The 26529-nt window shown below is 49.2% G+C and overlaps 9 protein-coding genes across 9 annotated transcripts; 5 read left to right on the forward strand and 4 right to left on the reverse strand.

Annotated features, from left to right (window-relative positions):
- Positions 1-60: 60 nt before the first annotated feature.
- Positions 61-4072, reverse strand: F5B22DRAFT_633474 (WD40-repeat-containing domain protein; the record flags this gene model as incomplete). Its single annotated transcript, XM_047976833.1, has 7 exons — positions 61-130; positions 199-343; positions 400-880; positions 933-1336; positions 1405-2442; positions 3283-3312; positions 4060-4072. The coding sequence occupies 7 exons, from the start codon at positions 4070-4072 to the stop codon at positions 61-63; spliced, it is 2181 nt and encodes a 726-aa protein (XP_047834701.1).
- A 199-nt stretch (positions 4073-4271) lies between these two features.
- On the forward strand, positions 4272-5258 carry F5B22DRAFT_589510 (uncharacterized protein). The gene has a single exon (XM_047973748.1). The coding sequence runs from the start codon at positions 4564-4566 to the stop codon at positions 5068-5070; it is 507 nt and encodes a 168-aa protein (XP_047834702.1). The 5' UTR covers positions 4272-4563; the 3' UTR covers positions 5071-5258.
- Positions 5259-5411: 153 nt separating this feature from the next.
- On the reverse strand, positions 5412-8502 carry F5B22DRAFT_334613 (uncharacterized protein). The gene is made up of 5 exons (XM_047970839.1): positions 7760-8502; positions 7195-7707; positions 6424-7137; positions 5772-6371; positions 5412-5699 (listed from the first exon to the last, which is right to left on the reverse strand). Exons 1-5 carry the CDS (start codon positions 7865-7867, stop codon positions 5541-5543), a joined length of 2094 nt encoding a protein of 697 aa, XP_047834703.1. The 5' UTR covers positions 7868-8502; the 3' UTR covers positions 5412-5540.
- Positions 8503-9249: 747 nt separating this feature from the next.
- On the forward strand, positions 9250-11716 carry F5B22DRAFT_633476 (uncharacterized protein; the record flags this gene model as incomplete). Its single annotated transcript, XM_047976834.1, has 8 exons — positions 9250-9625; positions 9689-9788; positions 9844-10007; positions 10082-10234; positions 10290-10507; positions 10565-10597; positions 10649-10779; positions 10840-11716. The coding sequence occupies 8 exons, from the start codon at positions 9250-9252 to the stop codon at positions 11714-11716; spliced, it is 2052 nt and encodes a 683-aa protein (XP_047834704.1).
- Positions 11717-13447: 1731 nt separating this feature from the next.
- Positions 13448-14591, forward strand: F5B22DRAFT_642360 (uncharacterized protein; the record flags this gene model as incomplete). Its single annotated transcript, XM_047978111.1, has 2 exons — positions 13448-13784; positions 13846-14591. The coding sequence occupies 2 exons, from the start codon at positions 13448-13450 to the stop codon at positions 14589-14591; spliced, it is 1083 nt and encodes a 360-aa protein (XP_047834705.1).
- Positions 14592-15425: 834 nt separating this feature from the next.
- Positions 15426-19847, forward strand: F5B22DRAFT_642361 (hypercellular protein A; the record flags this gene model as incomplete). The annotated part of the gene is made up of 2 exons (XM_047978112.1): positions 15426-15591; positions 15652-19847. The coding sequence occupies 2 exons, from the start codon at positions 15426-15428 to the stop codon at positions 19845-19847; spliced, it is 4362 nt and encodes a 1453-aa protein (XP_047834706.1).
- A 654-nt stretch (positions 19848-20501) lies between these two features.
- Positions 20502-21921, reverse strand: F5B22DRAFT_334882 (Asx homology domain-containing protein). Its single transcript, XM_047970840.1, has 2 exons — positions 21285-21921; positions 20502-21213 (listed from the first exon to the last, which is right to left on the reverse strand). The coding sequence occupies exons 1-2, from the start codon at positions 21789-21791 to the stop codon at positions 20770-20772; spliced, it is 951 nt and encodes a 316-aa protein (XP_047834707.1). The 5' UTR covers positions 21792-21921; the 3' UTR covers positions 20502-20769.
- A 1017-nt stretch (positions 21922-22938) lies between these two features.
- On the forward strand, positions 22939-23751 carry F5B22DRAFT_642363 (transport protein-like protein sec22; the record flags this gene model as incomplete). The annotated part of the gene is made up of 3 exons (XM_047978113.1): positions 22939-22975; positions 23044-23188; positions 23283-23751. 3 exons carry the CDS (start codon positions 22939-22941, stop codon positions 23749-23751), a joined length of 651 nt encoding a protein of 216 aa, XP_047834708.1.
- Positions 23752-23994: 243 nt separating this feature from the next.
- Positions 23995-26114, reverse strand: F5B22DRAFT_334905 (uncharacterized protein). Its single transcript, XM_047970841.1, has 2 exons — positions 25666-26114; positions 23995-25395 (listed from the first exon to the last, which is right to left on the reverse strand). Exons 1-2 carry the CDS (start codon positions 25898-25900, stop codon positions 24389-24391), a joined length of 1242 nt encoding a protein of 413 aa, XP_047834709.1. The 5' UTR covers positions 25901-26114; the 3' UTR covers positions 23995-24388.
- Positions 26115-26529: the final 415 nt, after the last annotated feature.

Genomic DNA, 26529 nt, shown 5'->3' on the forward strand with positions numbered 1-26529 from the left:
ATGCAATATATGTCGTTAGATTGATGAATGATCGGCTGTTAAGTAGAGACAACAGCCTGATCAGGCAGTTGAATCCCTACTCGTTGTTGCCAGCTGCCGTTGGTTGCGCCTCCATGTATCATTAGACCAGCTATTGATTTTTCAGCAACAGAGCCTAAGACGAGAACAAAAGGATGGGGCGGAACATGGGAAACATACATTTTGATTTTGCCATCATCGCCGCACGACGCAAATAGCTGCGGGTTTGTCGGACACCAAGCAACCGAATTACACCTGGGGCTGTGGGCTGACAATCTCTGGATACATTGCGCCGTAACTTTACTCCAGATATTTATATAGCCATCTATATTGGTCAGTTAAACGAACCGCGTACTTTCCTTGCGCTTTGCGTCTACTTACCCTCACTACCAGATATCACAAACATTTCATGAGCACCCCCCAGTGAGGCCCTAATCACGAATTCGCCGCCTGTGTGACCCGTATAATGCTGTACTGGCGTTCGAAGAACCAGATCCACCAGCTGAGCGTAACCATTTGTCTGGTTGACCAAGAGGTATCTTGAATTCTCGCTGATGCTAAGAGAAGTTAACCTGGATTTTAAATCCAACTTATACTCAAACTCTCTCGTCTGGAAGTTGTAGACGTGTATATGCTTCGCGCAGTCCATTGCCACAAGCCAACGTCCGTCAGGGGATAAGGCTAATTCCTCTATGCGCTGAGGACCTTTCCAGTCGTGAATTTTTTCCCCAGCAAGATTCCATTGGACTAGACTGCTAACCTTGTCCAGTGAGCCTATAACAAAAGACTTGTTATCAGGAGCCCAGACACAACTGCTAACAGGCTCTTGGTAATGATATAATCCTCGAAGGCATTGCCCGGTCTAAGATATAATTAGTCAATATCACACCTAGGCGAACACAAGCAGCCCTTACCTTGGCATCCCACAACCGTGCATACCGATCTCGACAACATGAAACTAGCATTGAATCATCCCAACTCCATGAAATGTTGCCCACCCCGTCGCCATGATCGCTCAGACAATGGAGTATCTTGAAGGACGGCACCTCCCAAATGATAACTTGCTTATCACCGCCACAGCTAGCTAATTTAGTCCCGTCGTGGGAGAAAACAACATGCCATACTTCTCCGGCATGATCATCAAGTTCAAATACTGTCTCAGTAGGGAAGTCATGCCGATTGCAAACATGATCAGAATACAATGACGGCGCTTCGCCACGTGAATGCCAAACACAGCTTGTTATCTGTGATTCCTTAACCTGGTCTAACAGATCGGCTAGCCGATGCTCTGGAAGCATAACCGAAGGAGATATACATTCTGAAAGCCAAAGGTTAGTTCGCGCGTAGACAGCTCATTGTTATTTATATGAAGATAAAAAAACCCACTTGAGAGTTCTGAGAGTAGTGTATGCCTCGACCGCCCATTAGCCCCATCCCAGCCGGCCTTGGACCGTAGTTCTTCCTTAGTTGGACACATTAGCAAGGCCGAGAGGAAGTGAAGTTTACGAGTATCCTGATAAAGGGACGTAAGCTCACGCCTGAGCACCATCAATGCTTTATCATGTTCTTTTCGTTCCAGAAGTTCGAGATATTTCTGCTGGCGTATCCAAAATCTCATCACATTTCGATCCGCACCAGCAGCGAGCACAAGCCCGCTGTTATTGGAGCTCCCAGGTTCCCCGGACGGTGCTGTCACATCAAGAAGTTCTTCCGCCTCCACCCAATCACCCTCAAGGATAGCAGTTCTGAAGGAAGCAACTGTTGGATTTTCAAGCTCATAGCCACTGGATTCACTGACGTTTTGTGCTGCCGAGTGGTACCCCATGTCTGAAAGCGCCTGTATAAGGATCCTTGTGACTTCCTCACGATCATGATTAAAATATTTCTCAGCATTCCGCAGTTTAGATGTTCCATTTTTAGATGAACTTAGTTTATGGGTTCCATTTGTAGTACCAGCTGCCGGAGGCCGTTGGCTGGGCTTACCGTTAGTATAAGACCGTGATTTGCCAATAGCTGCTCCCGAGTCGTCTGCGTCCGCCAACATGGTAACCTCGGCCCGCCGACGTTTGGTTGGAGGAGATCCTGTCGAGGTAACCTCGGAGGCTGGCGATTCAGAGATCGGAGCGCTCAGTAAGATGTGGTTGCTATCGGCGCCGGAAGTTCGCCGCCTTCTTCCCAGAATTTGTCGTGGTGCCGAGGATGGGTTATGATATTGCTGGTCCCGTTGATGTTGGGGAGTGGCGAGGGGGCGGGCGCGAGGTTGGCTGTCGGGGCGGCTCGACGAAACGGGAGCAAAGGTTGGGGCTGAAGGGACTATGCCAGGAGGATTCCGAGGCGGCTGCGGAGTAGATAGATGGTTGGAGGCGGATGGGGTATTGGATACCGGAGATTGGGGGTTTCGGTCTGCCACTTCGACCTCGTTGTCTGCGGGCTAGTCTCGGGACTCCCGCAGAAATGTCGATGGGTAGCGGTGGAGACGTGGTGAGAAGTTGAGATGCTCAGCCGAGAAGAGTGAAGGTGCGGCGTTCGTTCGACTTAAGATGGGCAAATAACCACAGTTCACGCAGAATGTTGGCGCTGAAAGCTTCGACGGCTTAATGGGCGTGATGATGTGGAATGAGATGCTAGAGTCATGTCCTAAGGCGGGCCAAGCGTACCGGTAGTCGTCCAGCTAAACTAGAGGATATCCCGGGGCAGTCGAGGAATCGCGTTATAGAGGGCTACCTGGCAGGCGGTTTCTATTCTCCCGTTATTGTTGTTATTTTGCTCTTCTCTTTATCTCTGTTGCTGCGTATTTACGTTGGCCAGTAGGCAGATAGAAGGGGATTGCTCAAGTCGTAGCCACAGCTTCCTGGCACTTAGTAAAATGCCGGGTAGCTGAGATGTTAAGAGTATGTCTCCTAACCACCTGCATCTACTACGTATGATAACGGGTTGGTGTACACAGAGTTGGTGTATACAGAGTTGGTACGACGGATGCAGCTAAATAAGTACCTATTTAATGGAGGTAGGTAGGTACCTACTTACTCCGTAGAGGAGAGAGAGGGCAAGTACCCACTGGCGTCTACAGCGTACCACCTTGCCTTCGAGGTTTTGTATGTACCTACATACCCAGGTTAGGTACCTTAGGTACCTAACCTCAGCGCTCTAGGCGGTGGTAGGCAGTACTTATAGTACTTGATAAAACTTAAAAAGACCTACCTGTAGGTACTTTAGGTAACTACCTGGGTACAGTCCGATACCAGGGCTACCAAACCTGCATACATAGAGTATGTACTATACATATAGCACTTACTAGGTATGTAGTAGTGGATGTCTCAAAACAGTAAGGCACTGGGGTTTGCTGGAGCGTGATAGCGGTTTGCAGTGCCACTCGTCATTGATTGTTGTACCTGTCTGATTGGGTCTCGATCTTCAGCACCGCAGCGACTCCTTGAACATGTCATTGTTTCATCAAGGCTCTTTCAGCATACCTATGATCACTACCTATGTACCTAGGTAATTACTGTGTACATAGTAGGTATGGATTTCCCCGCAGGTACGCTGTCACGACAGCCACTGATCGAGCAGAGGAGGTGACGTTGGGCTACCTATCCTTATTCAGTCGAGGTCTTCAAGTCATCGAAGGAGCATGTAATTCACGCCTTGCCACGTGGACACTGCCAGGTAGTAGACACATACCTACGAAGTATGTCCTCAGGTAGGTAGGTACAGTCAGAGTAAGTATGATACTTCGTAGGTGGTGAGAGGAGACAGCTGTCTGTCTGATGACCATCACGTACCTATCTGTGGGTTCCGGTAGCGAAGAGAGCCAACCAGTCTGGTGGGTTGGCCGATTCTGGCCGATGTCAAAACTGGGGACGATGCGGGACCCTAGCTGCATACGTCTTGTCTCTGGGCAGATTCTGGGAGTCATCAGACAGGGCAAGCAGGGTGATTCTCCATCCCTGGCTGAACTTCCTATCATCGTGCGAATAGGTCAGCATAGACAAGATAGACGTCGCATCGGTATGTTCCTATTACCAAGCAAGCATTTCTCACTTACTATGCACATAGTACGGTCCTGTCGGCTTTCTCGGCAGATCATACCAGAACGAGGGTCATCATCTGAGGGCCGACTAAATAGGTATTGACAGGCGGATATTACAATTGTTCCGTCTCTTTCATTGCGCTAGCAGTGCGCTAAATGGGCGAGCCAGCTTCCCGAATATCACGTCGAGGAACAATGCGACAACAGTAGCGAATGCGAAATAGGGAACGGAGGAAAATACTGCCGTTTGGTGAATTCTTGTTGTATAAAGCTGACCTCACGAAACTGACTATAAGTTTTGTCTATGTCTATCTATACTTAATATTATACGACTATTTAGCCAGTTATGTATGTTCTAGGTTATCTTTATCTATTCTGTATCAATTTCTAGCTCTTCTACATTAAGATTTTGAAGCTACTCGCCGCTAAACAAATTACCACAGTTCACAATAACCTATAGTACTCGACTCCAATCTCTCACAGTTTTAAAAGGTCTTCGCGTCTACTGACACACAATGTCGCGATACTTCCCTCATCCTGAATACGCAGAGGACCAACCATTGGCCCGGACTATTCTCACAACCCATGTTGAAACTCGGGCCATCACCACAGGTGCAATCATCGGGGCTGGTATGGAGGCTTTCCGGCAGATGCGCAAGGCCCCCGTACCAAACACACTGGAAGCTCCCCGTTCTCAAGTGTTTTTCCGGGCGGTCGGCAAAAGCACGCTGTGGACGATAGGCATTGTCTCGGCCGGCCTCGTCGGCCGGATGTGGGGAAGAGACGAGGTCGAGTGGAAAGATCGCTCCTGGCGATTGCTCGAGAGCAAGGGCCAGCTGGAGACGGATGATTGGAGTTATGGGGGAATGCTTGCGGGACTCGCTGCAACAGCACTCCTCAAGCGCCCAGCAGGCTGGGTTGCTACTATAGGATCTGTCGGCATCGGCAGTGCCATGGGCGTGATAGGGTATATGGGTTGGAGATATGGGCTACACGGTGGGAAATTTCCAAGCTCGGAATGAAGCAGTATTTTGTTGCAGACATATTCACGTGAGCGAACCTCAACTCCTGCATAATTATGTGAGCTGGTTGATAACCACATCCCATTCACTGACATAACCGCAAAGGGCTTTCTTCAATGTATAAATAATAGAGGTGACATTAGCTGTTGTCATAGCAGGTCTAATTTGGCGATACCCAACGAATAGATTTATTTTTCTTTTCAAGTCTAACATCAGAAGAGAGAAAGCGTATGATAGAAACCCGGGAGTGGTCAATTGCTCAGCATACAGAATTCAGCAACCTGGACGGATGTTTAAGATATTCGGTTCTTCCAACACAAGAATTCTAAACGCTTCTTTCACTGAAGTCTATTCCGACCCCAATTAGTATATAGGAAAGAGAAAAACAGGCCCTAACAATTATGAGCATTCTCCCTGGCCTATCTAGCTTATGTTCGATATCTGCGCCGATATCTAAACCACCGTAAATCTTAGAGCCTCTCTTTCGGGGCGACCAGCTCTTCGACCTTGGCAAATTGGTAATAATAGTCCAAGCTTTGGGGGTTGAGCAGAGTACCGCTAGGTTTGATGATATGCCCGGAGACGATCTGCTTCACAGGGAGCTCAACCTTTTTGAGGTTAACCGTAGTCTAGAACACATTACTACTATTAGCACCGCTTTACAGTATTCTTCTACACCGCCGCTGCTCAAAGGCACTTACTGGTATTTCGGGCGTCTCGAACACATATTTGGGTACGTGTCGCTTAGTCATCTCCTTCTTGATGGCCTCTTTGATGTTCCTGACTAGCTGCTGGTTGAATTTGTGGCCCGGTCGCATCAGAAGAAACAGCATCACGCTTTCATCGTTATCTTGCGGCCGTCTCTGACCAACACAGATAGAATCCGCGACTTCGTCAGCAAAATTACGCTCGATGACCGAATAAATCTCGGCAGATCCAAATCGTACGCCACTGGGGTTGAGCACGCCGTCCGCACGGCCGAGGAATGTCAGATTCTTGGTTATTGGGTGATACACGCAAAAGTCTCCGTGGGCCCAGACGTGATCAAATCGGGCGAAGTACGCCGAGTGGAATTTCGTGCCAGGTGCGCCTGCGGGCTCCTTGTCGCCCCAGAGAAACACAGGCACATTGGGGAATGGTTGCGTTGCCACAAGTTCACCCGGTGTTCCGTCTGGAACGGACTTTCCAGGTCCTGGCGGTAATAGCGAGTCGTATAGTTCTACTCGAACACCAAGCGATGGACCTTGAGTGCCGCCGACGTAAACCGGAGTCAGGGGATTTCCTTGAGCGAAGCAACCGGCCTAGAAGATCTCATTAGCGAATTAAATAAATCAGGAATAAATTAACACTTACAATGTCAGTCCCGCCAGAAATGTTGTTCAGCTGTACGTTTTTAGGGAACCCTTTATCATAAAACCATTCAAATAACTGGTTTGAGAGCACCATTCCAGTGGAGACCACCATTCTCAGGTTTGATAGGTCCGTTATCTCCCTAGGGGAGATACCAGCTTTAGCGATTTCGTACATCCAGCGGGGGCTGATTCCCAACCGTGTTACTTTCTGATTTCCAACCAGCTTGATAAATGTCTGCGGATCTGGCTGAAAAGGCGAACCATCGTAAAGAATAACTCTGCCACCAGCTATTAGTTGGCCAACGCTCGCCAGATACATGATCCATCCCGTCGTGGTATACTGTAGCGAAACAGCATCCGCCTTTCCGTCTTCGTGGAGGCGATACTCTTTTACAAAATTCAAGAGTACGCCACCGACGGAGTGCACTATAGCCTTAGGAATGCCCGTAGTACCCGAGGAGTAGCAGACGAGGAAGGGCTCGTGAAATGGGATTTTTTGAATTGGGACGTTGATTCCCTTTCGGTTGTTGAGAAGCGCATCTAATGTCTGCGTCTTGGGAATAGCGGTGATGTCTAAGGTATCGTTGAAGCGACGTATGGACACCAAGCCACGGAAATTACTGCAGTCCTTCATTCCATCGACGATTTCTGTCATCTTTTGGCGTAGGTCCAGTCTTTTGCCATTATATAGCGTAGCATCATCCATGAATATGTACTGTCCTGGTCAGGCTGGTTTGAGATTTTCGAAGAAGAGAAAAAAGAGCCCACGTACCTTTGGATTGACCTGAACAGTCCTTTGCAGAATACCTGGAACGCCCATATCTGTAGAACTGCTGCTGAAAATAGCTCCCAGCCAGGTCGTGGCAAGAAAGATAACTAGTGTCTCAATGCTGTTTCCCGCGACAATCACGATTCGATCACCACGTCTCACACCTGCACTATAAAGCGCATCTGCGTAATCCGCAGCCAACCTCCTCAAAGTTCCCCAGGTGACATGCCTTAGCTCAGTAACGCCTTCTCTAACCTCGGTCAAGGCAATCTTATCATCTTCTTTCCCTTTCGTACCTTTATAGGTTGATTTATTCTTTGGACCTCGCGACCAGAGCAAGTTCTCAGCCCAATTGAGATGTACACCTTCAAACCAACGCGGGACACTATCAATAAGCTTGTTCTCATCGACTACTCGACTGTAGGAGCCGGAATAGATGAGGTTCGCCCGCTTGAAAACCTCATCATAGAATATGGTGTGCCGGTCCACGGAGAACTGGTACACATCTTGGAATGTCTATTGATAATCAGGTAAATTCAGGGCTGGACGTTAGGTGTTTTAATCTCACCGTTAGATTCAATTTGTATTTCTGATTGATGAATTGCATAAGATCCCATAGCTGTGTGCTTTGGGGATTGGGATGCTCCCAAAGTTTTCGCGGAATTGCGGCAGCCATCTCGTTGTATTTATAGGCTCAGAGGACCTGAAGTTGGAGGTGGAATCAATGGCGTGTCAGAAATGAATGACTGTTGAATTCATGATAAGCTTGGAGATTGTGCAGCACAAGTATTTCAATGCCTCGGCGTCTCACCGCACAACATGATCGGCCCGGGACATACAGAACGCCGATGTACCTTGCTGCTCAGGTAGTGCAATACAGGGGTTGGTCCGAGCCAGATCTTCCAGTTGTCTTTTGACACGTAACTCTTCATAATCCAGTCTAGGTGAGTATTTCTTATACTCTAGTCTTTAAGTAGAAAATTAAAGTATCTATGCCCCTTTATCGTGCCGATGATTTTCTAAGATGCTCTGAAGATCATCTCTACCTCGTAGGTTCGGAGATAGCACAGTTGGGCCGCGGAGAGTCCAAGATCCCCCGCATTTCCCCAATCACTCCGCAATTTGGATTATCCCTGGAGCGATGAGTAATCTTGCCGCCACGTGAATACAGGTGAATAGGTAGTAGTGAACATCATTATTCATAACTCATAATCTCGAACTCCCCTAGCTTCCGGGTTGCCTACTTGGGCATTTCTCCGATCTAGGTGGGCGAGCGAGCATCCAGTCTCGACAGTCTAGTCATTAGAATGAGCAGAACTCGATGTCGTATTGACCGTTGTCGTCTTCACGAGCGGCTGCGTCTCAGGGTTGATGGTCGTGTCGTTTCGGGTATTCTGACGAACCGGAATTATTCCCATGCCACCAGTATCCCGTTCCGACGAGACGCATCGGCGAGATTGGCATCTGTATGACCCTCCCAGAGTCAAGCATTGACCGGCAGCAATATGAAACGCCAAACCTTAGTTTCTCTGTATGATACTATAAGCCACTAAGTTTGGGAGGAGTCGATGGTTAATTTGGGAGGGCTTAGAGGCTGGAATGACACGGCAATAAGAAGCGAAGGGGATTATGATGACGAACATGACAGATTTGATATATTTGGACCATGAGCCGGTTTGAACATGTTGGTAATGTACTTCAACAACTATAAGGTTTGTTCCTCAGGCCCGCCTCGCTATAATGTATCCCGAAAGCCGTACAGCTAACAGAATCGGCAAATTCAACCTCCCATGATATTAGCCGCGAGCTCTCCAACACATCCCCCACTACTAGTATAACACCCCTCATTTCTATACGCAGTTTTACCTACACAAGCAATGCATTGTCGCGTGGATGAATGTGTTGGAGCCTATTAAGTTGGTTTCTTATGTCTTACTGTAGATACTTGACTACACAATTGTGTCCCTGTTATTAGTTTTCTATTGTCTTCTGGCTTCATTAGTATTCAAAAATCTAGACCACAAATCTATGATCTCGCAGTGTTAGTAGTTGGTCATTATGGGGTCTCAAAGTGGGCTTGTCCTTGGATACAATGGCGTCCACCCCTTCTCGAGAGTGAAAATTACCGATCGGGCATCCGTACAGGAGTTGCTGCGCACACTGCTTGATCCCTTGGAACCATTTTTCTCGCCTTTGAAAGCACGGGTCAGGTGTCCGGGCGCCACAGCCGTCAGATTCGACCAGACAGCGTCGGAAGTGGAAGGCATATGTCGGCCTCTTTGGGGTCTGGCTTGTCTCCTCGATGGTGGGGGCGAATACCATGGCACCAAATGGTGGATTGAGGGCATCAAGTCCGGAACCGACCCAGAAAGCCCCGAGTTCTGGGGTTACCCGCGTGATAACGACCAAAGGATGGTTGAGATGTGTCCCCTAGGTAATGGCTCTTAGGTCTTTCATGCAACAGATGAAAGGACACAGGCAGCTCATATGGTCGTAGGTTATGCACTGGCTGTGGCTCCTGAGATATGGCAATCTTTGAACGAGAAGGAACGGACAAATGTCGAGCTGTGGTTGGGTAACTCTATCAACGAGAAAAAGTAGGTTTATGATGGTTTACTGCGTTTGGTATATTTTCTAACAAAAATGTCATAGCATGCCTAATACGAATTGGCTGTGGTTTCGTGTTTTCGCTAACCTTGGTCTCAAGAAGAATGGAGGGAAGTTTTCTCAAGAGAGGCTAGACAGCGATATTGAGCATCTGAACACCTTCTACAGGGGAGATGGCTGGTCTAACGATGGACCAGAAGGAATCCATCGTGAGTGGCTCCAAAAACTTAAAAAACAAAAACAAAAAAAAACCCTATTCTAGATTCTAACGGGTCGCTTATAGAAATGGACTACTACTCCTCAAGCTTTGCAATCCATTTCTTACAACTATTATATGCGAAGCTGGCCGGTGGCGATGAGCCGAAACGTGCCGAAGAATTCAAGAAACGTGCTCAAATGGCAGCCCTTGACCTGGTTCACTACTATGATAAGGAGGGTGAGTCGTCGGTGCTTTAGTATGACACGGAACACCCTCTGATTTATTTGGACAGGACGCGCTTTACCCTTTGGCCGAAGTGTGGGCTATCGGTTCGCTATGGTCTCTTTTTGGGGAGCGCTGGCATACGCTGGAGTCGAGCTCCCTGAACCGCTGACTTGGGGCATGGTGAAGGGTATCGTGCTTCGGAACTTACGGTGGTGGCAGACACAGCCTGATATTTGGAGTTCCAGCGGTACCTTGACTATTGGGTATTCATATCCGAATATGTATGTAAGTGCATGCCTCTAGCTCCTGCACGATGTCCATTGCCTTGTTAACGAGGAGTAGATGGCAGAGAATTACAATAGCCCAGGGAGTCCGGTAAGTCGACCTTGAATATCCCATCAACAAGAGAGCTAAGTCGTTCCACAGTATTGGGCCTGCTTAGCCTTCATTTGCCTCGCTGTGCCAGCTGATCACCCCTTCTGGACCTCTGAGGAAGAGTATCACGGAGATGTCATCCCCAAGATCAAGGCGCTGAAGCACCCTGGCCACATTATGAGGTAATCATGCCTCCCGTTCCTAATTACCTGACATGTTAATTTATTTAACGTCGACTTTAGCTATTTTGGGGGACATTGCATGCTCCTATCCTCGGGTCAGGCCTGTAGCTATCCAATGAAGGGTACTCACGCAAAATACGGTGCCTTCGCATACAGCAGCGCATACGCATACTCTGTACCCCCAGGCCTCTTCACGCTTGAACAGTATGCCCTGGCCTCGCAACTTGGTCTCTCAGATGATGGTGGTGAGTACTGGAAGACGCGCCGGCTGTCAGTGTACGTAGGGCTCGAGCATCGTCCCTCCGGTGATTCTGCAGCTCGAAATACCCCCGTGCTTGTGTCAATATGGAAGCCGTTCCCCGACGTAACGATCCGCACCACTCTCATTCCTCCATCACAAGAGACGCCAAACTGGCATCTCCGCGCCCATAGGATTGAGAACGCGGGCTCCCGCACCCTCAAGACAGCCGATGGCTCGTTTGCGATCTCCAATGCCCGATCTCCCGACGGCCGCTACTTGGACCTGTACGACCCTGGGAAATGTGAGGGAACGCAGCCGCGAATCGTTGGGAACTACGACCTTGCTACGCCAGAGGGGTGGGCTAGCGGTGTCACAGGTGCGTTTGCTGTCTCAAAGGGTGCTGTAGGTATCAGGGCGTTGGAATCTCAGGACCAGACAGCTTCGAAAGATGCGCAGGGAGAAGGCAAGGATCGGGCGGCCATGCTCGTCAACGCTGATCCAAACTCTAATCTCGTTGAGAGTCGAACCGTGATTCCGACATTGCAAGGCACGATACGTGCGACCGAGACAGTGTGGTATATCTCGGCCATATATGCCAAGCCACCCGGTGAGGGTGTTGCTAAAGAGTCGTATCTCGATGGGTGGGAGAGTATCCCTGAGATTCCTGCTTGGTTGAAAGACGAAATGACTTCATAGGAAGGAGAATTTCTGAAAGTAATAAGAGCTCTAGCCACCGTTGGAGGGTTTGTGTAAACATGTCTCACGATATCCAAACCAACAGCGCTTCCCCATAATTACCGTCACTACCAGATACATCAAATCAAGTGAAGACCTTTAGCCTTTATGATGGACATTGACAGGATTAGAGCCACCGGATATCTTCTCGGCCTCTGTGATTGACTAGGACTTTTGCCTCTCGCTGAACTTCGCGTTCCTATTGCCGCCTCAAAAATCATTGAAGAGGTGATGGGTTATTAAGACTTGTCCAGAATCCTTAATCTTGATACTATTGGGGGCGTCTCGCAGTCAAGAATGATGCTCAAATCCTCATAACCAAGTAGGTATTATAGATATGCTAATTTACTTGAGACAACAGACGTTCTGGTGTTGTGGGTGCCGTAAAGTAGGCGTGGTGATCAAGTCTAGGTATTGAATAGCGTGTCAGACCGGTCTGTTTTGCGACATCCAAACACCTGACAGCTTCGACCTCGGGTGAGTATTAACGGGCGGGTACTCGGAACTTCACCAAGATCTCGCAATGCATCAATCTTTAGGTACATCGCATAGTCATGCCTAAGATAGACCACCTCAAGTCCGGGCGCGCTATGCAACTTGAGGCTGAGCGCCCGAGGATCTATCAGGCGGGTTGGCTCATTCCGGACAAGCAGCAGTCATGCGAACAACTTACTCAGATATTAGCGAGCAGCGCATTCAATTATTCGACGCCAAACGCGGAGATCCGGACCTTGGTTACCACTATTTGGCCCGGCCCCATTTCCGTATTCTAGGTACGGCCACGTACGCTTGGTAACGCTGGGGCCGTTTTCAACTGCCGGTTGCCAAAGGAACCTAGCCTGGGTAGTTGACCTCGGTGAAGATGGATTGGGAGGGCCCATTCCGTCGCCATATGATGGTTGCGCGCTTGGAAACCGCTGTAATAAATGTGCATATATTGGTGATCGCCTCGCGTTGTCTTACGCTTTGTGTGTATTATCACAGATAGGGCGTGCATGGTCATAGCAAGGGATAATATAAGCTGCTGGTGACTGGGGGGAAGACCAAAATCGCATTCACTTAATGCAATCGTGACGGCAGTCAGCTCCATCCACACAACGCCGCCGTCTTAACTGTCTATCTCCTGGTCTCTTAATAACCGCCTTGACAACTCCCAGTTCTCTTCACAATTCTGCCATGTACAAGGTAATATCTCAGCGAACCCGCCCCCTCCGTCGTCGAATAGTCGTCGGATACCGCAGCTAGCCCTGCTAGGGTCCTGAGGCACGGGATACCTACCTGCCTACACGGGAAAGATTGCCAGTCGTCTTGCGATTAATACCGCGCCGAAGGAAAAAGCAAAGTAATGTCCGAGAAGAAACACGCCGAGTCCTCTTCGGCCGGCACAGCGCGGCATTCGCATGCCGTGCCTGCAGCATCCTTCCGTGCGTCACTCCCCCAGGTGGCTCTCCTAGTGCCGAGATTGACTTGTCATTTGTCTCCCGCTACTCTATTCATCCGACCGCATCCATCCATCCAGCTATCCATCCAACTATCCCTCCATTCATCCCGTACTCTGCCCCTCTCGGAATTGCCCTACAGTAACACCACAGCATCAAGGACACCATACCATCTCCATATTGAACTAGCGAGGTCGTGCAACTGCATTGACACTGACACTCATGCCCCCTGGTCCATTATTATCGTCGACTAATGAGTAGCGTAGCAACGCACAATTCCCCGCGAACGTGGTTTCTGACATCCTCTCTTTCGCCCCTGGTGGTGCGTCTGATCAGGCAATTGCTTAGCCACGGTGACTACGTCGTCGCTTGTCTACCTCCGCACGAGATCGAGCATGAAGATCGCAGTGCTGAATTTCGTGAGCTCGTTAACGAATGCAAGAGCAGTCGGAAAGATAGAGAAGGGTGGAAGGACCGTATCAGGAGCATACGCTGCGATGGCCGTATCATGAGTCAGTGCGGTGCTGCCGTGGCCGAGGCGAAGCATGTCTTTGGCCGGATTGACATACTACTGTGCTGCACGTCTGAAGGTGAGCTACTTTAGTATGGAACTAGGAGATGTTGCTCGCAATATATGCTAATGTAAATTAGCTGTCGTCGGGACAGTCGAAGAGCTGTCTACATCGCTAGCGACACAGAATCTCGTCCGCGACCAATTCGAGACTATCTTCTTCTCTCAAGTGAACTTCATCAAAGCCGCTCTTCCAATGCTACGCGCCGAACATACTGGCCACATCATCATTCTTACGAGCATTGGCGGACACATTGGCACCCCGGGCATGTCAATGTACACGGCGGCAACGTGGGCGCTCGAGGGGTTTTGTGATTCGCTTGCTTATGAGGTGGCGCCCTTCAACATCAAAGTCACCATTGTGCAGCCACACAAAGAAATTCAGACATTGACTAATAAGATCATCTTCTCACCCTCGCTGCCGTGCTACGATAGTGAAAACAACCCGGCGCCAAGCGTGCGGGATATGTTGACGAACATGCTGAATCTAAATCCGGACACGAGTATTGAGCAGTCGGCGACAGATATCTTGCACAGGTATCCGAAGCTACCTAATTCTTCTACCGACCGCCTGGTCGCGGAAACGGTACATGCGCTGACGGCTATTGGTGGTCATGAAAACCCGCCGGCCCGACACATCGTCGGGTTCGAGGGCGCCGAAGCGGTCAAGGAGAAGTTGAAAACAGTAACAGAAGAATTAGAGGATTTCGTCGAGGCCAGTGTAGCTGTTGACATCTTTGAGAGCGAGTTGAAAAACGAGGCTAGGGAGGGCAAATCTAAGGCCGAAGATTATTCTGGTATGCTACGAAATTCTATAGCCCCTTGATTCTTTCACAATCGATATCAAAACTATTTCCTTACATTTAAAAGGCTGGAAAGGACGATGAAAAAAAGGGGGAGGGGGGGAGAAAAGGACAATCACTAAGTAAGCCTTGTGTATACCCAGATAGACGAAAGCTTATAATGGATCAATTCCGCCACGTCTAATTGCTGGCTTTGGGTTTGAATATTCAGGCCTCTCTCACTGTTGGGCCGGGAATCTTTCGAGACTTCAAACTTTACCTTATGATAACTTCGTGGATCGGCCCTGGTTTCATTAGACACCTCATGTCTAGAGCTGTTCCAACACTCAAGTTTATTTGGTGCTTAGATAGTAGGTAGGTAGCTGTAAGCATGGATCCTGCCTGCATGGTAACTCGAGTGAATTTTTGATTGGTTAGGTACCTCTTACCTACTTGCTACAGGGGTTAGGTACCTATAGATAGCTACCCCTAGGTCGGTAGGTTAGGTGCCTAAAGACTCCGGTTGGGGCTTATCCAGGGGACCTCTGGAGCTTTGCATCCACTAACTCGGAATGGAATGTACTTATTCTGGGGCGCTGCCGTGGACCGCGTCAGGAGATGGCACCTGAGCCCTTGATGAAGTCCAATACACATCCACCTCCTGTCGCATTCCTCGCCAAACGACTCTACGTGCACACCCCAGTCCAAGCGCAACGTGTGCACGGCTTCTGAAGCGATACCGACCGACTATTTGCGCCTTCCAGAAGCACGTCACGACTGGCGACCGCTGACTTGACCGACCTGACCGACTTGACCGTTCAAGTGGCAGGCATGCCGAGTGCTGTGCTATGTAGATCGACCTGGGGACCAATGTTAGGATGAGTCTGGATTCTCTGCTACCCGTCGCCCCGGCGAGGGTACGGGCCTTGGTGCTGCCCATCGGCCAGATCAAACGAGAGCGCTTCCAGTCTTTTGTCCAGCGGCTTCATGAAGAACATGTTGTCCAACTCCGCGATATCAGCGCCGATGGGCGCCCAAATCGGAGTGAGTGCCTGCCTACTTCCCCACGTATAAGCGGAATAATTGCTAATGATCGATGAACAGACATGTTTTCCCCTCTCGCCTTTCCTGATGGATCAATATTCTATGATCTTATCACATACGTCCCACCGCCTTCTCACCTGGCTCTTTCGCCTTTCGACTTGTTTCGAGAGCCACTTGCCGTCATTGCTATTGCCGATGGGAAAGAGTTGAAAGATGTCACCTTCAGCAAGAGGCAATCTGCCAATGGCTATGCGCCTACCATGATCGAGAAGAATATCCGTACTCTCTATCAAGAATTGGAAGATCTAAGAGACACATACCCTAAAGTCCTTACGCACCACGTGCTCATTTTCGACCATGACCCGTCCACAGAGAACGCGATACGCCTACCAGAAGGTATCACGGCCATCCCTCCAGTTGAGCGCTCAAATCGGACAACGATGAAGACGGTCATGTGCGATATATCATCTCTCTTGCTGGCAGAGATGAACACACTCGCCAAGTCATTTGAAGCTATGACTTCTATCGATTCTCCCGGGCAGGCTCCGAGTCGGCCAGGACTTAACAGCACCACATCCTGGACTTCAGATGATGCCAACCCGGCTGCGCGGAGGAACTCCCAGTTTGCAATTTCGACTATGACAAGATCGTCGTCCACAGGTGGAACTGGGGATAGGAGCCAGGCTCGTATGTCAATGCCCCCTCTTAAATCGCTTCCTTTAGGCTCTAGCAGTTCGACACCCTCCGCAAGGCCATCCACCCCTGTCCGGAGCGGTCTCTCTAATCCACCGACTACCTTCGATGATATCTCGGCAAATGGAACTAGTTTGGGGGTTGCAAGCCCCGAGCAAAAGAACGGCTCACGCTCAGATCGTATCGAAGACAACACCAAGTCAACGAATCAGGACAAGGTCTCTATCCAAGGCTTTGGACCGGGCGGAATAAATGAGAAGTGGAGGAACAAGGCCAAGGGACGGGCCACCATCATAATAGGGTCTTTATATCTTCAAGCTGGGCGCTGGATCGATGCCTTGAAGGAACTCACCGAGGGGGCGACGGTTGCGAAGTCGATCAATGACCATCTTTGGCACGGCAAGGCGCTTGAGCTCATCTTCATTACTCTTCTTATGCTTGCTTGGGCGGGATACGAGTTTCAAGTACCAACAGTCTGTCTCTCACCCAACGAGAAGTCATCGAGTAGCTTGGCTAAAGCTCAGGACGCCGAAGAGGCAGATCCGACCCAGCCAAAACACATGCGGAACTTTCAAATTATCATTCCAGATCTACTAGATCGAATCACTGGATTATTTTCGAGAATATCTGGGGAACAGCTTCCTCCATTTCCCATGTCAGAAACTATCATCAGATTTTGTAACGCTCTCACTGCACTTCACTTGTGTGAGGGTAGACTCGGCAAAGAGTCGCTTGAGATTATGATATTTGGCAGATACCCACCAAAAATACTTAGTACCTCCCCTCGCCTTACTATTATACCTTCAAGAGGATATATCAACACACTCTTATTTAAAGCTTTCCCTTCATCTGCACCTGAATTACTCACAACTACAGATCGTTCAATTATTTTAAGTGGCATTGCTTCTCTTTTAGGCATTCTGGGATATCACAGGAAAAAGGCACTGGTGGTACGTGAATTAATATCAGTACTGATTGGAGGGCTGGTTGAAGCAAGGACTAGAGGGGCTGCTGAAGTAGGTATCCACCCAGCTGCTGGCCTGGTTGCTTTGGATGCCACGAAGGGATATGGGAAGGGTGCTGGTGCGCTCGATCTTAACGAAGGCGACATAGAGCAAGGTATCGATGCATTTCTTGGGCTACTTTGCAAGACGTATGGTGTCGTCAATTTCGAGGACACTTATATTGAGTCCGACGCCTCATCTACAACTAGTGATCTTGATGAGAATGTCATCTCGAGAATCAACCATCAATCAGCTTCAAGGCACTTCGGATTTCCTAACGTCAAGATCAATATTCTTCGCGCCTGCATTAACTTTTCTGAGGCCCTCCCTGATTTCAATGGCGTGCTTAGATTTTCCAGCGATTTGCTACGCACTGCCGGCAGCGGCGTCGCGCCAGGCCCGCGCCGTGAAAACGCTGCTCCTATGATTTCACGAGATGAGCAAATTCGGCTAGCTACTAATATATTGAAGACTTCTAGTCTGTCACAGAGGATGGGCTTGACGCACTTATCTGCTGAGTACTGGGATGAGTTCTTAATACGCGGTATCACACTCGACCCTTTGCCAGTTACTAGGCCACCAATACCACACTCTAAGAATGTCCTGCCAGGTGTGACAGCAGCGCGCACTTCACAGGACGTTAACCCCTTCATCTACAATCCCTTTCTCAGAACGGCAGATAAATCAGCATCCACGCAAACCCTTGTTGCGGACGAGCCTGCGACTTTCAGAGTTGTTATACAAAACCCATTTGAGATTGACCTAGAGATCGACAGTATAAAGCTACACAGCGAAGGTGCAGATTTTGATTCTGCAATAATATCCACAGTCATAGGGCCCTACCGCACACAAATACTGAAGATTCAAGGGACACCGCGGAGCGCAGGTTCATTGAAGATCACTGGCGCGATGGTGCGAGTGCTTGGTTGTCGAGAGAGAAGATTTCCCATCTTTTCACAACCATGGACTCCTGATCATGAACTGAAGATCAAGGGTATTGGTTTAGGCGCACTCAAGAAGAACCACGCTTTGGCTTCGCCAGGATCATCACTCAAACCAGACAATATTGAATTAAGTGTAATAGCGGCCCAGCCCATTGTGCTTATAAAATCTACATCCCTTCCTCAGTCATCGGTCATGATACTCGAGGGAGAACGTCGGACTTTCTCGGTTACTTTACATAATATATCTACAACGCCAGTAGATCTACTTCTCTTCTCGTTCCAGGATTCTACGCAAGGTTCTCTACAAGCAGCGCTGGCCAATCGAGATGCCACTGCCGCTGAATTGCATGAGTACGAGTGGCTTCTCGCTAAGAAGCAAGCACTCAGACTTTGTAAGGTCGACGACTCTAAACGGTACATCGCACCAGACTCGACAGCTATATTTGAATTCGAAATTCTTGGCAAGCCGGGACTTACCAGTGGAACTATACAAATTGACTATGCCCACCTCGGGATACCTCAATCAGAGATCAAGAACCAATTCTTTACTCGCCAGGTCTGTCTGGATCTAACAGTTACGGTAAACGCTAGTGTCGAACTTTCAAGGGTGGATATTCTTCCCATACAAGCAAACGTCCCAAAAACGATATGGAATCGTGTAGGATCACGTGAAACAAACGAATTGGCAAGGACTGACAGCCATTGCCTACTACTAATGGATCTTCGAAATGCTTGGCCTAGCGATATGCAAGTCTCACTCAAAGTTGGTAAAGAGACTACAATAGAAGAACACATATTGCCTGGAAACACCAACCGCATTGTTGTACCTGTTCCAATGATATATATTGAGGACCCGCACGCTTCTATACCCGCTCTCAATCCCGCCCGGCAACGACAATTCGTTGTCAGTAGCAGCAAGATCACACCGGAGATCGAGCGTGGGAATCGTGAGGCCTTCTGGTATCGAGAGAAGATGCTGGAAAACATATCTGGCACTTGGAAGACGTTGGCCGGGCCGATAAGAGAAGGTGCCATCCATCTACGCGGAATACGCCTAACGCCGCGTATGATTGAGGCCATCAAGATTGATGAAGTCGCCATTGATATCTCAGTCCAAAAGCCGTGCTCACAGCAACCTGCAAGCTCAGAGAGTAATATCTATGTGGATGAGTTCGTACAGATAAAAGTGCAAATCATGAATAGAATGGATAAGCCTGTGTATCCCACTGTCCGCGTCATGCCGTCGCTCTGCAACAGGCCCGTCATCGTGGCGCTCGACTTTACACGCAAGTTTGCGTGGAACGGCACTCTGCAGCAGACCCTGCCTCTACTTGACGCCAAGTCTAGCACGGAGCTGCGAATTGGCGCTACGGCACTGTGTCGCGGAGAATTCGAAATCTCAGCCTCTGTTGAGGAGACACGGCTATGGAAGAAGCCTGTTGAGAGCGAGCCAAAGACGAAGGACGGGGAACAGGAAGTGACTAGACAGAGGGATAGAGCGGATACCCAGACAATGATGGATGCTGTTCTTGGCTCTAGAGAAAGACGTATCTGGCATTCTAGGCGCCCTTGTGTTTTTGCTGTATGCGATAGACCCGAGTCAGATGAGGAATAGGAAGAAGGGCATGTACACATTGCGTGGATGTAGATAGGGGTACGAAATGTGAGATGAGTTGAATGTGAAAAAAGATCGATAGGTTAGCCAGCGAGGGAAGTCGTGTAAAATGATAGTTAATGTAATCCATAGACGGAGTATTTTTGATCTTTCTCGGTAGACGCGCGCCGGTAAAGAGAAACTATACAGGGAGTCGAACCAAGTGTGCAATCGACTACTTAAGTATGACTAGAAAGAAATCTATGGGTATCTTTATTCATCATATTATATTATCTCAATCTCATCTTCAGCAATCAGGCTTCCGGAAACTTGGTAATGAGGTGATCGTGCATCGCAGTATGAATCTGATTTACCGCTGCTCTCCTCAAAGACAGGTACCTTATTGAGCCTATTCAATGCATCCGAGTTCTAGCAAAAAGCCATGTTGACCATTCCCCCGCGCTCTCCGTTTATTGTGATATTATCTATCGCATAAGCAATCCATTAACCTCGTTAGTCGTTGAAGCCAGGGTGTTCCGGGTCCTCTATCAGGACCTGTGTAGCCGGGTGCATAGTCGAGAATTCCTCAGGCTCTCGCGTAATGGAGTTTTCTATTCACCGTAGGGCGCCTGAGTCTTGGCGAATTTTGGCAATTTCCGATCGTCCTGCTTTCTCAGTGCCTCCCTCCACAGTATGTGATCACGGTAGTCTTGAAATTCTGACGTTGTGATCAGCCCAGAGCTAAGAACAGTTGCAGCAGCCTGGAAGCATCTATCTGTGTTTCACTTCCTTTGCTCTCGCTATCATCCAAGGACTGATCTTTTATCTCCTTAGCTTCGGCCGTTTGAGCAGTAGACATAACTATATCATGCTCAGTATGCTCCGTTTCCTTAATTCGGTCTTTTACGTTGATCTCGATTGGATATGCACTGAGCATATTTGATTAAAGTTCCATCTTGTCATTTGTCTCCGGATTGTTATTTTTCGCGTCCTCAGGCACGATGGTAGAGTCTGAAGCACTGACGGCTCTGTGCCTATTGCCTTCATTCACACCAGTGTCATCGTGTGGTCGTCCCGGGATCGGCATATCCCATTTCTCCTCAAAGTCAGCGGCCACGAAATCATCGTAGAGACCCGCGACGCGCGCCCTATGCGCGGCTTGAGCTTCTCGGATCCAGTCCGGGTCATGATATCCTTTGCCCAGTCCCTCCTGATACTGCGTCACGTCGTTTCGAAAGTTATTGTTATTAAGAAGAGCACTAACGTTAGGCCGAGCTTGAGGAGTATCAGGATTGAGGATCATTGAATTATTTGGGAACTTGGAAAGGATCTGCTCTTTCTCCTCGTCTGTTAGGATATCCCACACCATTGGACTACAAAGCAACTCCTATATATTGAGTTAGCACGCCGTAGATTCTGGTCAAATATGCCCATTGTGATTTGAACTAGAAGACTAACCCGTAGCTTGGCATTAACCAAGGGTGACTTGGGATCTGTGAGCATGTCATCAGGATTGTCCCATTTAGAGCGGCTCTTACGAGAAGCTACGTGTGGCGAGGATTCATGATTAAGTCTTCGTCTCTTAGAGGCCGAGGAGAGTGATACTTCGTCTGATTCGCCATCGCCATTAATGCTGATTCCGGATTCCTGTTTCTTCACGGTGACACTTTTGTCTGATAGCGCAGAACTGGCAATCCTTTGAGAGCTGGAAGAGAACCGTTTAGATCGCCTCACTAATGGCGTAGACGCTTCCATGGTGCCCTCGTCAACATGATCGTTGGGCAAAACGGCTGTACTAGTTCTTTGCACCGAAGGTGACTGAGATACAATTATTTCGTCTAATACAACTTCCTTGTCTGATGTTGGCTGTTCAGCGTCTTGAGCCTTGGCGGGCGTGTCGCGTTCATCAGATAACCTAGCATTTGCTGAAGTGATGCTTCTGTTACGAATACGATTTGATTCCATTATGGGCTTGGGTGTGGTATTTGCCGACGAGCAGCTGTCAGCTTCAGTGAGGCTTGGAAGGAGCCTTCTTGGGTGGGATGCTCGATGTGTGGGTGAGTAATATTAATTGGGAACGGTATTATGGTGTGATGGGGTAGCCAAAGATGTTGACGACAAAGACTCTCCTCGTTCATGACCAAAATGAAGCCGGGGCATAAGAGTTGTAAGTGAGAAGGGAGAAAGGCCAATGGTGAACAGTGATAAGGAAGTTGAGGCTGAGGCTAAGGCTGGGGGCCAAGGCTAAAGCCCAGGCGGAGGCATGTTGGGAAAGGTTGTTTGACAGGACAATACACATTGGTCAGCAAACCTACTGGTGTTATCACGTCATTTAACCCAAAAGCAACGATATTAATAACATATGATGACTCAATTAAGATCATATAGAAAGATAGATGTTGCAACGTAAGAGAGAAGGAGCTAGACGTAAGTATTCTCTACCTAGATAAACAGGAACCAGAGACAAAAACGGTCGAGAAGGTCGAGAACGGTGCAGGTACCATGACGTCCCGAAAGGGCAACCACTGTAGCCCGCGCTAGAGCTGCAGGGGCCCAGACCAGATACAATGCTTTCGGAGCACTGTCAAGTAGAGTATACCAGAAGTCTCATGCATGTACTGAGTGAGAGCTACCTAAGTAAACTACAACTTCTGCTACGGTAGGTATGTACATGGTACCTAAGTATGTAGACTAAAGCGGACAGATAAAGAGCCCAGATATGAACCATTAGGTATATCTAAGATTACTTACTTAGCAAGGTAGTAGGCAGTAGAATGTGCTCTCCTTTGAACCAACGACCCCAGACAAATTAACACCCGCCGCAGCCTAAATAGCACCCTTTTTCGAGAACACATATTCCGATACTGAAGGCAATCCCACCTCCAAATAGCGAAAGGCAATTCAGAGCCACACGAGAACCTAGCTACGTCACACGCACCGACGTCATCGTCCTCCCAGCTGCATATCCTGGACTTGAAGACACGTAGGCCGCTGCGCTCCGTCTTCGCTCTTGAGCCCCTCGACAGTCCAAATACTCGATCCACCAGCCATAGGTGGCCGGAGCAGACACTTTGGTGGTCTGTCCTAGTTTGAGAGTACACAAGACGCAGAAATGATAAGATCGACACAGATAGCCCGCGTGGGCGACGGTGTGTCCCCTGTGCTCCCTCCGTGGACAGAGCACACGCAACGGCCAAGCTAACACGTTTCGGACCAGGTCTGATGCTCTGCGCATCTGTCGACGATGAGCAGAGCGAGTCCTCCCTGGCCGAAGTCAAGTCGCAGATCAAGCTGATCCTGCGGAGGCTGAACCGAAACTCAGAGCCGCAAGCCAGCATCGAAAGCGGGAACTACACATTACAGTACGGGCAGCCACCAAGAAAACGAACCAGCTTACTCTCTCGTCCGCTGTCGCAAAGACTAAAGTACCACTGACACGCTGTGCTCTTCTCGCAGTTACCTCATCGCCAATGAGATTCTATTCCTCTGCATCTGCGACCGTTCGTACCCGCGGAAGCTAGCCTTTACCTACCTCTCGGACCTGTCCGCCGAGTTCTCCAACTCGTACTCGCCCCAGCAGCTGCACAGCCCGTCGCTGCGGCCGTACGCCTTCATGGAGTTCGACACCTTCATCAGCCGCACCAAAGCCACGTACGCCGACACGCGCGCCACGCAGAACCTCGACAAGCTCAACGACGAGCTGCGCGACGTCACCAAGGTCATGACCAAGAACATCGAAGACCTGCTGTACCGAGGGGATTCCCTCGAGCGCATGGGCGAGATGAGCTCGAGGCTGAGGGACGATAGCAAGAAGTACCGTAAGGCCGCCGTCAAGATCAATTGGGATCTGCTCCTCAAGCAGTATGCGCCTATAGGTGTTTTTGGGATAATCGTATTGTTATTTATCTGGTTCCGATTCTTCTAAATCGCACGGGAGAGGCCGTGGGAGTGACAGAAGGATATAATAACAAACATCTCGAGCTGATCGGGGAAAAGGGACAACAGAATTGTCTGAACTGATAAGATCACGCTAGATACGATTGACCAAACTGTCGAACTATCTAGTTAATACATGTATATATTTGTGTGTGTGCGTATGCATGCGTACGTTAGCCATCCAAGGGTAAAGACTTGGTGATAAGTGAGTAAGCGTAGTCTACCATATTAGTGATACAGATGCATGCACATGTGTATGCATATTATACGAGAGTCGCGCGCGCAAAAATATTCGCATTCGCGGATTTTGATTTCCTTCTTCAGGCACCTTGACCCGACCAAAACGCCTTGCTGCCTATATCTCCCAATCGTCAGGCTAAGATTAATATGTACAAGGTTAAACCTAGACAGAGAGAGAGGGGAGAGAACCGTTCCAAACAACTAATCAGAAGAATGTCTCTCTCTTTCTCTCTCTCCCTCTTTCTTTTTCTTCTTCCCTCATCCAGTCTTGTTTTTTGGTGAGTAAATGAGGGAATCATGTCGTCAAAGATCGTTATCACATCATAAGCCATGCATTTTCACGGCAGGGTTTATCCCATACACAATGAGCGGGAAGGGGGGGGCGCCTACATGATCCCGCAGCTCGAAGTCTTGGGTGCAACGTTCCCTAGGAGGTTGCCGTGGGTCCATTCAAGATGCTCTTGCAGCGTGGCAACGGACTCGAATCCGCGTTCATCTTGTGTATACCGCATACGATCCATGTCATCGTCACCCTGTTCCTCATAGTAGTATTCGTCACAGAGAGGGCAGAGAAGGGAGGCCTGCCACTCGCCAAGGTCGGGTGGAAGATGGTTCGCGATGGCGACGGGCGGGAAGATGACGGTCTTCTCTTCTCCTTTCATCTCCATCTCCATCTCGGTCACTAATCTTAGCTCCCTTGTTGTTGTTTGACCTGTTGTCGTGGCCAGGAAGTTTGGATTACTTCTCCCCTCTTGGAGCTCAACATCGGAGTCTTGTCCAAAGGCAGAAGGATATTTATTAGAATGTAGGTGCGAGCGAGGGTGCGTGAACCCTGTCGCAGCCCAGTGTTCGACTAAGCTGGCAGATGAGGTCACTGGGTGCTGCCTTGTGCTTGGCATTGAGCGCAGGTTCTCCCATACTAGGAATCCATCACAGAAGTCACAGACGAAAGCGATATCCTGATTCCCGGGTCCCAGGCGCTGGAATGTGCCTGTTGAGTTGCAGGCTGCGATCTCGCCGCTGGCTATTGAGTCCGGATATGTCGCCGATGTTGCTATCCTTGTTGGAACTCTCATTTGCGGCCGTTGCTGTCTTTGTTGCCTCGGCGTGGAAGTGTCAGTTTGATCAGTAGGAGTTTGGGACGCTTGTCGTTGCTGACTGCGCCCCACAATTAAGGCGCCCAGGCACCGCGGCCGTGAGGACGAGCTTTCGAGGTCATCGTGAATACGCCGTACCGCACGGCATTGAGTACGGTGCAGCTCTCGTCTCAGCCAACGTGTCTCTGTTGACCATTCCGGTTCTATAGGCCCACCAGCCCGTACCCAGGACTTCAGATTCTGAGAGTGCTCTTGAAAGCGCGTGTACAATTCCTGTAACTCATCGAGACTGTCCTCTGTGATCCATTGTCAGTTATGAAGCTTAGAATGAGCGAGAATTGTCTTGCAACATGTAGCAAATGTCGAAAGAACTGAGATGGATACCACGAGAGGAGCGTGGTATGGACAGTCGCTTGACTGAGGGAGTGCTTCCCTGTTTTCTGTTCATAAGTGTCTAGGTGCTGTCTGCCTACGGGCGTGAGTTAAGGGAGCTAGTGTGAGTGATGGGCGACAGACACACCCGAGTTCACTCTTAAGAGGAAGAAATAAAGGCAATGCAAACATACCCTTGCGATCGTTTTCGTAGTAGAAACGCCCATTTACGAGCGCGGGGAGCTCTTGGAAGTCCCGTTTCGCCTCATCGAGCACCTCCTCGAGCAGACGCAACTGCTCGAACTCAGGCGGCCCCCATGCCCGCTTGTCGGCGAACATGAGGACGCGCAAAGCATCCTGAATAGCGTTTGCGATGACGGCTAGCAGCGATCCCACCGTGTTGACGGCGGCACTGCCGTCGCTACTCATGTCCGTGCATGCACGAGGAAGAAGAGGACCAATGGCGGCAGTAGCAGCCAGAGGGATGGATTCTTAGCACCCTCTCCTCTCTTTATCGTCTTTCCTCGTTTCGCCTATATATACAGGATTACAAAGTATAGTGAGACGTTGGCGTCGTTGCTCTTCAAGATGACCAGATGTGCACTTATCACCAACAACACCCAGAAGCGTGCCAATTGAATTAATACTCTCGCACACTAGCTCCCTGACTATCTGGCTTGAATGAGTGGGGGTCCAAGACCAGGTACGAGTCGCAGAAACAGATGGATGGACAGGACTTGGGCAAGTTAGCACGTGGGCGGGCGGCCTCAATTCTAATAATAAATGCTGGTCTCGAGTGAGTTGTTGGTCCCGTTGTATCGCGATGAATGCAGAGGGATGGGCTTGCGCTTGAAGATCTAAAGTGTAGAAGGAGAGTGTATAAGTATGTGTAGAAGATACGGGTATGGCTTGAAGCAGACTCTGAGTCGAGATACGAAGACAGATAGATGTTGATAATTTGTCTCGGTGGTTAGATAGCTACTTATTGTTTCCAAATCATTGATCAGCGTTTCTCTTGGTGATACACTGCTCCTGTAGGTACCTACTACCTTGAGCAT

This window comes from Xylaria bambusicola (genome assembly GCF_022495145.1).
Source record: "Xylaria bambusicola strain CBS 139988 unplaced genomic scaffold F5B22scaffold_4, whole genome shotgun sequence".
NCBI lineage: Eukaryota > Fungi > Ascomycota > Sordariomycetes > Xylariales > Xylariaceae > Xylaria > Xylaria bambusicola.

What these genes read in the sequence shown, in the direction of transcription:
- F5B22DRAFT_589510 (XM_047973748.1), top strand. Translation starts at nt 4,564, where the DNA reads ATGTCGCGATACTTCCCTCATCCTGAATACGCAGAGGACCAACCATTG.
- F5B22DRAFT_334613 (XM_047970839.1), bottom strand. Translation starts at nt 7,867, where the DNA reads ATGGCTGCCGCAATTCCGCGAAAACTTTGGGAGCATCCCAATCCCCAA. An exon ending in TTTCTGGCGGGACTGACATT is followed by an intron (nt 6,372 to 6,423) that starts GTAAGTGTTAAT and finishes GAGATCTTCTAG; the next exon opens with GCCGGTTGCTTCGCTCAAGG. An exon ending in TCGAGACGCCCGAAATACCA is followed by an intron (nt 5,700 to 5,771) that starts GTAAGTGCCTTT and finishes AATGTGTTCTAG; the next exon opens with ACTACGGTTAACCTCAAAAA.
- F5B22DRAFT_334882 (XM_047970840.1), bottom strand. Translation starts at nt 21,791, where the DNA reads ATGGAATCAAATCGTATTCGTAACAGAAGCATCACTTCAGCAAATGCT. An exon ending in TGGTTAATGCCAAGCTACGG is followed by an intron (nt 21,214 to 21,284) that starts GTTAGTCTTCTA and finishes CTCAATATATAG; the next exon opens with GAGTTGCTTTGTAGTCCAAT.
- F5B22DRAFT_334905 (XM_047970841.1), bottom strand. Translation starts at nt 25,900, where the DNA reads ATGAGTAGCGACGGCAGTGCCGCCGTCAACACGGTGGGATCGCTGCTA. An exon ending in CTACGAAAACGATCGCAAGG is followed by an intron (nt 25,396 to 25,665) that starts GTATGTTTGCAT and finishes AATGGATCACAG; the next exon opens with AGGACAGTCTCGATGAGTTA.